Genomic DNA, 11750 nt, shown 5'->3' with positions numbered 1-11750 from the left:
GGCATTGTCGCTCAGAGTATCTGGGCGAATTGCGTTCACTGTTTTCTTGCAGTAGTATAGGTAAACGCTTAATTAACCCTCCCTACATAGTTAACGTTCCACGTTAAGACCTTAGCAATGGTAACATGAGAGAATAACGCAGAACCACCGAAGGCGAGATTCGCTGGAAAGGCTTCGATGAACGGACTCCTGCAATAAGTCGAAGCTCGTTTTTCGAGGACCCATAGAAACCTCATTAACAAATTTTTGGAATCCCGTAAAACAAGTGAATAAAAAATGTGACCGGAGTGGTTTCCAAAACTAGGGTCAGCGATGATTATATCCATATTGAAGCCCCGGATCCTACCTCTCCTGTTCGTCCGTGAATATCGCAAGTGTTCGTGCACGCGACACTTAGAAATGAATTGCCTACCTGCTATTGATTTTCTCCTATTATTTGACGTGAATTTCCCTAAATACCCCAACTTCAGACCATCAAATTGTAGAATGCACGCATTCGAAAAGTATTAAAATGTTATAACCTAAGAATCTCAGGTAAATACCAATAATGATTGAAAATAGAAGTAAAACATTTTACGTATAGTTTAAGTGTAAAGGAATACATTGGAATATCCCATTTTGGTATTATGAACTCCATCTATTTTAAAACTTCATAAGATTCGTAATGAAAATTTTTCATTTCATAGCTGTATTTACAACATAAGACTGAATAAACGACTGCCACATAATGAATTTAATAGAAGATTTAATACTGCAACCGGAATGGTTATAGCATTCAGTTTAATACTAGAATTAGCTCACTTTAAATTATGATAGTGCGAGTCGTAAGTTTTCTATACTGAATTTAATGTCATCATCATCAGTGGTCAAAAATCTCAAGATTGCTTTGACGTAGCTCTCCTCTTAATTCCAGTAAGCTATCAGCTAATCTTTTCATATCAACGTATTTATTTTATTTCATATCCTTCTTTATCTGTTCTATATATTTTTCTCGAGGTCTTCCTTTTCCGTCCTTGCCATCCACTTGTCCTTCAACGATTGTCTTCATCAAGCCATTATGTTTCAAGATGTGGCCTATAAGGTTGTTACGTCATCTTAGGAAGGTTTTCATGTGGCTTTTCTCTTCTCCTACTTTTCTTTGGACTTACTCGATTTACGAAATAGGTGACTAATTTGAATCTCGTCCTGATTATGTAGCACCGCATTTCGAAGGTCTCTACCCTCTGAGGCAGTTATTGCCCATGCCTCACCTCCGCAGATCAGAATGCTCCAGTTCTGATAAACTGTTTCCTTACTTCTATGTTTAAGTTTCCCACTGTAAGCGGATTTCTCTTTTGGAATAAATTAATTCAGGTTGATGAACTTTTACTTCTTTTCCATTGATAAAATATGCATGAAAATAGTTAAGAATTGTTGTATTTTTAAAAGGTTTGTGAGGAGGTTTTAAGTTTTTTGGGGTAATATTGTAGCCGATATCTCAAATCCGATCATAAAATATTGAAATAACTATGATTTTTATCTGGATATCAATTTTTGTTAATCATCCACAGAATTTCCACGTTAAAGGCCTTTGCGTCCCCGAAACTCAACATTCGCTTTCGGCGATTCTTCTGGACCTCCACTTTCGAAGGTTCGTACACGGCGCGCACTGAGTAAAGAACCCGTATACAGGATTGGACGCTGGCAGCCAATAGGAGCTTCTCTACTTTCTCCGCCTTGGAGATCTGGGCTTGCGTAACCATCCGTAACGTTTGTTGTGGTTTGCTGTCAGTGCTCAGAAATGCGTGCAATTAACTTTTTATTGCTGTCTAATTAATGGTCCAACTTTAGTCATACTTTTTTTATCGGGACCATGCCGTGACAAACTAGGTTCAAAGGGCACCACAAGCAAAATCTTTCTTACCCAAGTTGCTCATATTTTCCCTTTCGGTTTCATTATCTGCCGGCATTGAGATTAACAGGTGGTTGTCATTGGAGTTGTGTCATTACTACGATTACTACGTTAAAGAGGAATCAGTTGGCTGATTAGCATATCTTTCTTCGCGACCATTGTGAGTAAACTCTAATTCTCGTTATCAAATCGCCTCTGTTTGAATTTAGTGAAATGGAAGTAATTATTCAGCTTCAATCTTTCCTCAGTGATTTTGATGTTTCAAATGGAAAGCATTAAAATCCCGCTAAAGCAGGCATTTCTCAGATCAGCTGCTCGTTTAATATTTGGCCGAATGAAATCTTTTGCAGATGGACCTTCCATTCGAAATCAAAAGTGTTCCCACTGATCTGAACGCGGAATTGATGAAATTGTTCACCGGTGAAAGGAAAGGGTTTCTCCATGTCGGCCCGAAAAAGTATTTTTTAAGCTCTGAATATGAAGGGCAAGCAGCTGGGTTTTATAATATGGAGCTAAAACCTGACGATACATGGATAGTTACCTTTCCCCGATCAGGTAGGGTACACAAGTTATAGTTGTAGATTATAAAGCAAGCTGAAAGTGTAACCAAGACTATAGTCTATGATGATGATGAATTAATTGATTGACGTGACGAGCAAGAATAACTAAATTTTACTCATAATAAGATTGCATAGTGCGGCAAACAAAAAAAGATTACGTCATTTACAGTGTCAGTTTCCCTACCAGTTTGTGGGTTCACATTCAATGGAAGACAAATAACAGATTGATTTGAAAATGAAATTTAAGAGGGAGTTGTGGCGAAAAGTAAATTGAGTTATATTTTTATGATATTTCAACATTTTTATCAAAAGATATACTGGAGCTGAGGCTGATGCAGTGGGGGAGAAGGTCTCAGAGATCATGGCAACCCTCTACTCTCTAGAAAAAGCTTTATGTCCATTAGTAATGCAAATGATATGTAGTTCTATTCATGTTAAAAAGGGGACATGATGTGTAGCTAACCCTATTCTAGGGATAAACGAAGTTTAGCTTTTTTTAAAGGCTCTAATGCAAATTGGCCTTGCCTGCCATTTACATGGAAAGTTGTTCTTTTGGAGGAATGGGAGGTTGGTACATACGGACAACACATGATGAATCAATGTGCCCAACCACAAGCCATGACTTGGAGCTTAACCTGTTCACTAGGTTCACTCGGGTCTAAAATACTTCATGTGATTTACAATGTGATTGAATCAATGAAATTATAAAGATGGAGTTCAGCCTTTGTATGTAAAAATGATATTGATGCAAAAAAACAAATTTACTGCTGTATATCCTTACATTATTTAGATTAGGTATTCATATATCCAGATGTCGCTTATTTTTAATTCACATTAGGTTACAAGAATTCAGAATTGGCTACTAACTTTTTTTAAATTTCTTGTATATCTTGTTATCACGTTTTCATTTCCTACTTGTTGATACATACTCATATTTGATTCTTCATAACATGTTAAATTAAATTAATTAAAATGCTAGGTTTGAATTTAATAGTCTCTGTCAATACATAGCATCTTCTCATGGCTAAAGACTAGTTCATGGTATAAAAGGAGCATGAAAAAGTAGCATTAGGATTTATACTTTTACAAATTTATGAAAGATTTCGGCCACTTAAGAATGTTCTGTGGTCTGCTAGTGCTTTGTAAATCTTCATGCTTTATTACTCGCACCATTTACCAGATCTATCAACCAGTGTCTGCAATCCTTTTGCCATCTTCCAGAGTCATTTCATGTCAGTTCACCCAAGCCACGGCACCTACCGACTCAGATTTTAATGAAATTTTTGTCACTAACTTCTACTGCCTTTTTAATGACCCATGTAAAATATTTCCTCTCTCAATCTCATAGTTTGCAAGATATGAGGGGTAAATGTTCAAGAGAATTGGATGATTTAACAACTCTGCCTTTTGGGGATAATTTTCAAAATATGAAGGAATGTTTTTGAGTAAAAAATCAATAATTAACAACTTTTGACATAATTTTGTCTAACATAGCTCTACAAAGGGAATAAAAGTCATTGCTATCTATGGAAGCTATGCACTTGGATAGATAATTAATTGGTCAAAATTTAATTAAAAAATATTATGTGGTTCCTGGTTTCTAAGCTATGAATTTTTACCTTGCACCCTGCACTCTGGAATTTGAATCCCACTACCACAACTTCTGAGCAAACATCTTGAGCTTCAACCCTTCATATCTTGCAAACTTTTGTAAGTGAGAGAGGAAATACTTCACATGGGTCATTGAATAGGTGGTACATAGTAGCTAGTGACAAAAAGTTCATTAAAATCTGAATCGTTGGGTTTCACTGTGAAAATTTTCTTGGTGATTTGACATGGAATAACCCTCAAATAATCAATGCCTGGTCATGCTATCCTTGCTGATTTAACCTTTTCACTGCTGTGAACGTACCTAGTACGTTCGCAACGCAGACTACTGTGGACGTACCTTTTCTTCCTCCCTGTCATGCACCTTCACAAAAGCACTTGGAAGGGTCCCTAATCCAGGACCCTATCCTCGACCAGCTCACCCACGCAGGACCGTCTCATCGACCCTACCAACTCCCTTCCGAAAAGTGACGGCTCTGACTTCAATTTTAAAATCAATCAATCAATCCAACCATCAAAAAATGATTGTTTGCAACGCACTCCTGCCAATCAAGTATGTTTTTGAACCGTGTTTCAGCGATGAAAAATAACGATTTTGTTAACTTTGATAAAAATGGCCATTTTCCGGTGGTCCTCAGCCACGTTTTTAGCAAAGTTAACAAAATCGTTATTTTTCATCGCTGAAACACAGTTCAAAGACGTATTTGATTGCTTGATTGGCAGGAGTGCGATGCAAACAATCATTTTTTGATGAACGGATTGATTGATTGATTTTCAAAATGCAGTCAGAGCAGACACTTTTCGACCCCTGCTGGTAGGGTCGATGAGAGGGTCCTGCGTGGGTTAGCTCGTCGAGGATAGGGTCCCGGATTAGCGACCCTTTGGAGGGTGTACCACGCCCATTATTGAAGTACCTGCTCGATGGGCCCACGAAACGCATTTCAACCGTTTCGCCGCGTGTGAGGAGAAGGTTTTCGGAGATTGAACAGCAGCGAAAGGATTGAACATCAATCTCCCCACACTGACTCCTGCCTCTAACTCATCCTATGCCTCCCTTACCATCTCTCCTCTGTGTATGCAATAAAGAGCGATGATGATAGTAGAACCATAGAACTCTGTGTTTGAAATCAAACCTCTGCCAATGCTTGCTCATCTTGATCCTCTGTGAAGAAATACGCTTACTCGTCCAATCATACCCATTTACAGATAATGACACGATATGGTAGCCTATCTTTCCATAAAATCTCTGAGAAATTTGAAGCAGAATCCTTTGTCCCATTTTTGTTAGAAGGGAAAACACTGGCAGAAGTAAAGTTTGTTTTAGGTCTCTATTTATTGCCTTATCAAAACAACCTTTTAGTTTTCCTACCATCCACAGTCCCCAATTCAGCTCAATATGAATTCTCATCGCCAGATATGGCTGATTTATCCAGATTTGTACTGAAAACACTTCATAAATTAGAAAATTGTTTAACTAAGAAAAAAATGTTAACATTTTCCGCTATAAAATGATGTTGTACCATGGGACTTAAAATGAGCTTATTCGAAGATAATATTTTTGCAATGTGTGTTCATATGAGTGTTAAAGTAACAACATTGTTTTAACCTATTAACTAAGTTACTGGACATAGAATTTATTTTATTGATATCTGTTCTTGTGTATTTAAGTCTACTGGTAGAATTTTAATAATATTTGTATTTTTCTTATTAAATTAATCAGGAACCACTCTGACACAAGAGTTACTTTGGCTCTTGAAGAATGACCTGGACTATGAAACTGCTCGTAACATTAAACTGATGGAGAGGTTTCCATTCATTGAGTGAGTATAGGAGAATGCTACCCTTGGCAAAAAATAACTTAATTCAGGCTAAATTTTCAATTATAATATACTTAGTTAAAAAAATTACTGGCGATAAAATTTGAAGAAATATTTTAAATAGAGCTGGGGAAATACGAGTTCAATGATGTTATCACCGCTAAAGTATTTCCAGGTTTGAGTGAAGGAAGCTCTCGATGAGTCCTTGAAGAAATCCAGAATGAACGACTATTAGAATAAATAATAACACATTGTTTGATTTGCATGAATAATGAACTATAAAAGAAATGTCAGATAAAGTTTGGATTATCTGTTTTATCCGATTATGTGTTTGAGCCATCTCTCACTGTCATTAGCACTGATAATCAGGAGTGTACTGTATTGATGAAATGTAAGGCTGGGGTCAGACTGGTGTCTTTGTACACTGGAAATTATATTAGTTAATGAGCATAATAATATTTTTATTACATCATAAATGATCCTGTGATTGTTTTCATATTCTCACAGTTTAAGTATAATCACCTGTGAAGAGTTCAAGCAGGAAATTATACGAAAGAATAATTTGGACAAAGAGGGTGAGAAGGCTTTCAGGAGCCGGTTTACTCCTGGTTATGAAACTGCAAAGACTATGAAATCTCCTAGAATGCTGAAATCTCATTTACCACTGAGTCTATTGCCGCCAAACCTTCTGGAAACTTGCAAGGTGATTATTAAAGTTGAACATTATTATTTCCAGGTGGTAATTATTATTTTGTCTATAATTGGATTAATTTTGGGAACAAAATTTGTCGGCACTATAATTAAAAAGAAGTCTTCCATAAGTGCCAATTTCAAATCATAATTATATTTGTATATCATTATAGAAAAGCATATTTTAAGAATGTGGTGAATTTTTTTTAGCAGCTACAAAAATTAATTTTGATTATGAGTTAGATTTTGATCTTTTCCCCATTTAAGCCAAAGTTAATAATGCTGTCCATCATCCCAAATGGTTGAAAATGACCTCAGAAATACATTTAATTTGCACTAATGATTTATTTTTCCAATGTGCTGACATTAACATGTACAGGTTAATGTACTGTGTAAATAGGCCTTTTGTGTTTATTGTACGTAAGTGATTTTAGCTTGCAGTAACTAAATTTGACTGGAAAAGATTTCGTTTATCATCCAAAATTAGAATGATATTCATATCTTAAGTTACTTCAAACCTAGAGATACATGCATTGCTTGGTGGTTATTTTCGACCACTTTATAAATATTGATGTGACGAGAAAGGGGTGTGCTCCTATTATTCTCATCTCAATCGTGAAATTCTTTTTTTCGCTAAGTACCTGCTTAATTTTGTGTCTTGTAAAAACCTCTTGTGTTTATCTATTAGGTGGTTTATGTTGCCAGGAATCCTAAGGATGTTGCGGTCTCTCTATATTACCAAAATAGACTTTTAAAGGATATCGGCTTCGAGGAGGATTTTGATCATTATTGGGATTTGTTTCAGAGAGACTTGGGTGAGGATGTTAGTGAACTTTCATTCTTTACCGTTTTAGAAATATGTACATGACTGATCATCATCATTGAGAACCGTGATTTATTTTCTGCTAGTTTTGTGGGCACCCTTTTGGAGTCACGTGGAAGAAGCATGGCAGCTGAGAGATCATCCCAATTTGCTCTTCTTGTTTTATGAAGACATGAATAAGGTGATTTATTTATAGATTAATAATGCTGTTTTTTATATTTATTTGATTATTAAGTATTTATTTTGTGATGTTGTCTTTTAGTTTTTCTCTTGAGTATGTATTGCAATAATTAATACTTATTTTTAAAAATTATGGATCATTACAGGATTTGGAGTCGGGTATCCAAAAGGTTGCTAAATTTTTAAATAAGAGCCTTTCAAAAGCTGAGGTTGACAAGTTAGTTGACCATTTAAGTATTGAGAGCTTCCGAAAAAATCCTTCCATGAGTCAGCCTGCCTATCATTTACAAGGAATGGTCCGAGAAGGGGAGCCTGGATTTATCAGACAAGGTGGATAGATAATTTTCAATGATTTATTCATTTTTATTAATTTTTCAATTATTATTTTTCTTTAAAGAATAGTTACTTACAATTAGGATTACTACATAATTTGCAGGTAAAAGTGGATCGTGGAAAACTGAGTTCAGTCCTGAGTTGAATGAGAAAGCTGATAAATGGATTGAAGAACATGAGCAGCTAACTGATTTACGCTTCCAGTTCTAGTTTTTTTTTATTATTAAGCTGATTTAAGAAGGATTGATGGTGAGCTATGTTAGAAGACTTATGGTAGCCATCAGCCAGAGCTCTACTTCATCATACAAAATTACCCCACAGATCTAGATTAGCCCTTTGCTGTCTCCCCTATTTTTTTGAGTGAGTTTTTTGGTCCATTTTTTCCATTGGTCTTGTATTTTCTTATCCTCTGAATCAGAAGTTAATGATGAGATAAAGTAGGTTTAGTTTGTTATTACTTGCCTTGATGTGGTAGATATCATCACACAGTCACTGAGTACTGCACCTACTTCTTAGATTATGCAGATGAGCTGCTTAGGCTTCTTATAAGGATAATTGTAATAGAGTAATTAAGAAGGCTCTATTATGATTGCGCAATTAAAAACAAACATTTCAGGGTTATAATGTTGAAATAGATTTTCCGTTGTGGATTACATTCCTCAATGTTTTTCAAAACAAAATTGCTTGCTCGGTACAAAATGTGGTTCATTCAATGCATGCATTTTTAAATTAATGCTTTTCTAACCTTATGAGCCTACCGAAGCACCTCTTTGAACCTGCATATTTTTACTTCAGGTACAGCTTTTACTTGTTAATAGTATTATGGTGAGTTTCCTACTTTGCATTTTTCACTGCATGTCTCATGTGATCATGCACCTTTTATCAGTTTTGTCAAAATGAGGTTTGTAATCTCTTAATGTACTGTTTTTCTATGCGAGGTCAGGCATTGATCATCTTAAGAGAAAGGAAAGTTTTGGATTTTATAAACGATTTCCAAAAGGTATACATTATTAGGAATTTTGAACAATGATCTATTATAAGGATTTTAAAATAATTTTGTGCTCACTTCACTATTGCTCACTCACCAATTTTTTTGTATCGATTGTGATAAAGGGTGAAAAATATTAAGACCCATAATTTTTTTTAATCTGTTATTTACCTGTTGATTTTTTAATCCGTTTTTACTTCTCATGATATTCATGGAGATAAATCGATGGCCTTAACCCTTTCGCTGATTATTTGATGACCCCTTGTCACTCTTGCTGAGTGGGTTACCACTAGAGACCTGTGAATAGTTGCAAAAATGAACTTTTAATTGCTTCCTATGTGATAGTATACTTGAGATAGAGGAATATTCCCCTCAGTATTTTAATATTATATTTATGGAGATCTTGGAGAGAGAGACAGCTTTCTCAGAGACCAAATGCTCACGGGTGGGGGTGAATTGAGAAGGCCAGCCACATCACTTCCTAGCAGTCAAGGTAGAGAGTTGAATGCCAGCCAGAAAAACAAATACTGGGAAAATGGCCACCTTCTCAGTCCGATTGCTTCCAGACATGAACTCAGACGGCCAAAGGGCCTGAATTGGGAGAGTTTGGGTTTTGCATTCCCTTGCGTGCCTCTAGTCACCACCTCTAAGCTACCTTGGCCTCATGCACTCATGCACTGACCTTTTGCGGCTTGTTGTTTTTTATACTCATGAGAGCGACTACTTTCCTCAACTAGCAATTTTTTTAAATGAGTAAATGAGCGCAAACTAATGGCATCACCAATTCATGAAAAGTGGGTATGTTTGTGATTTCAGCTCTTGAGTGAGTGACCCCTTTGTCAACTTACGTTTGTTTTGGGAGTACTTATTACGTTAATTTCATGAATAAAACTTTTACTTAATTTTTCTATAGAATCTCTTTGAGCAGTAAAAAAGTGCATTAGAAATGAGCACAGATCTATATTTGAGGCTGTATTTCATCATAGTGGTAAGGAGCAGTTTGGCCCTCTCAATAAAAGTATTCATGAACCAACTTAACCTAGATGAAATCGTGAAAAAATACGTGCAGTTAAATATCAAGGTAAGCTATAGATCTTAATCCATATACTCGCTGTTAAAAACATTGTTGGCCTTCATATTCTAAGTTTGGAGTAGATTCATCACTTTGAATGAGGTCCTCCTTTTCTTAGGCATTTTGTATAGTAAACACATAGATATCAATAAACTTAAAAATGACAGCATGAGGTCATGGCTTCAGGCAATGCTAGTGGGGGTGTTACGTCATGAAATTTTGCAGGGAAGCATTCATTACAAAAGGGAAGTGGTACCATGGGCACATAACCTAGCGGGGCATACTCATTGCAATTGATGGTGTTTCACAACCTAGCAAACTAATTCAGTGCTTCCCCTCTCTTGCAAGTAATGTGAATATGTTAGGCCCTTCACTTACCCAGGCAACTTGAACATTAGTGATTGACATAAATGTCGACATCCTGCGGTAGCATTTCCCAACCAGTTTGTACATATCTATATGAATATCTATGTCAATGACTTAATGTAAATTTGTGAATATTCCAAATTTATGTTCTTTATGTATTCTCTCAAAATGAAGGTGAAGTGACACTTTACTTGATGAGATGCCATTGCATGTAAGACTGCCTAAATTGAGATGAAAGACAGGCTGTAGACTAGATTATTTTTTTGTGCTCTAGAAAAAATTATATTCTTGGAAGTAGTTAATTAGATGTGCATAGTTTATTGCCATTTTGTGTGTTGAAGATAAATTTAGCCATTCAATTAGATTATCAGAAGAATATTTGTCTGGGAATCCATTATGTTCTTTCTCAGAAGTATTTACATATTTTCCTACATGTTAGACAGGACATAATGAGTCCTTGAGCATATAATAAACTTCATTTTGAAGATTTATCTTGACTCATGTTTACAAGTTTTAAATTTTTTAAATGGGTAACAATGTTAAGTTTATTATATGTTAACTTTATGATAATACTTTGGCATGGCTTTGTTGTCATCAGTGTTGTATTGAATTGGCTGTATTATCATCTTTACTCATAGATGTATGTAGCACGTAGTAAATCTAATAATATATTCAGGTGGTGCTACTTTTGTGGCTTGAAATTGACAAAAAATTGTTAGTACCTATGCTCAAAGTAAAGAAAAATTTTTAAAATTGTGTGAAATGAAAACTAATTAAAAACACATATTTGCCATTTACAACAAGTTTTATTGGAAAACAAATAAACCCAAGAAGGAAAAAAAATGAGTGTAGGAAAAATGAGTGTGCCGAAAATTGCATGGGGTATGTAAACAAGGAATCAATGTATGGGATTTTTGGGTAACTTTTCCTAGAATCCCTCGATATACATTACTGTAGGAATTCCTGAATGAGTTAATAAATTCATATGAAGTACCTACTACAGCATTGATTATTTAGATACGTCTTTTATTCGTAGGTTGATTCGAAAATCCTGTAGTTTTTGACAATGGTAAAAAGTGAGTAATCTGGTGGAAAGGTTTGATACTGTAAAGAGGACATCCAGCATTTTACGTCAGTTTGGTCCTTGGGTTAAAGAAGGGAATCATGCTTCGGGAGAATGAGAATCCATTTTAAGCTGTTACGTTTTTTCTTACGTTATTTTGGGCTGTTGCCTACAACTACAAGTTGTTGCCTGTAGAAAACACAAGCATTAAGAGCTGATGATTAGCTCAGTTGGGAAGTTTTGAAAATATGTTATGCAGATGCAAATGATGAGCAGAGATGCTTTGTTATTTCACATAAAATTTGCACATTTTTATGTAGCATCACAAAATATTTTTGCCTGTTATTTTCACTCTGCAG

The 11750-nt window shown here is 35.5% G+C and overlaps 1 protein-coding gene across 1 annotated transcript; it reads left to right on the top strand.

Moving 5' to 3' along the window:
* The first annotated feature begins 1749 nt into the window (after window positions 1–1749).
* On the top strand, window positions 1750–11325 carry LOC124159453 (sulfotransferase 1C4-like). Its single transcript, XM_046535272.1, has 8 exons — window positions 1750–2051; window positions 2242–2446; window positions 5780–5879; window positions 6384–6579; window positions 7255–7381; window positions 7476–7570; window positions 7716–7899; window positions 8006–11325. The coding sequence occupies exons 2-8, from the start codon at window positions 2242–2244 to the stop codon at window positions 8110–8112; spliced, it is 1014 nt and encodes a 337-aa protein (XP_046391228.1). The 5' UTR covers window positions 1750–2051; the 3' UTR covers window positions 8113–11325.
* The last annotated feature ends 425 nt before the right edge of the window (window positions 11326–11750 follow it).

The sequence above is a fragment of the Ischnura elegans genome, chromosome 5 (assembly GCF_921293095.1).
Source record: "Ischnura elegans chromosome 5, ioIscEleg1.1, whole genome shotgun sequence".
NCBI lineage: Eukaryota > Metazoa > Arthropoda > Insecta > Odonata > Coenagrionidae > Ischnura > Ischnura elegans.
This window is presented reverse-complemented; position numbering and strand designations above follow the sequence as displayed.

Excerpts from the sequence above, each read along its gene's own strand:
- LOC124159453 (XM_046535272.1), top strand. The coding sequence starts at position 2,242 with ATGGACCTTCCATTCGAAATCAAAAGTGTTCCCACTGATCTGAACGCG. Across the intron at positions 6,580-7,254 it reads ACCTTCTGGAAACTTGCAAG|GTGGTTTATGTTGCCAGGAA; the intron begins GTGATTATTAAA and ends TTTATCTATTAG. Across the intron at positions 7,900-8,005 it reads GCCTGGATTTATCAGACAAG|GTAAAAGTGGATCGTGGAAA; the intron begins GTGGATAGATAA and ends CATAATTTGCAG.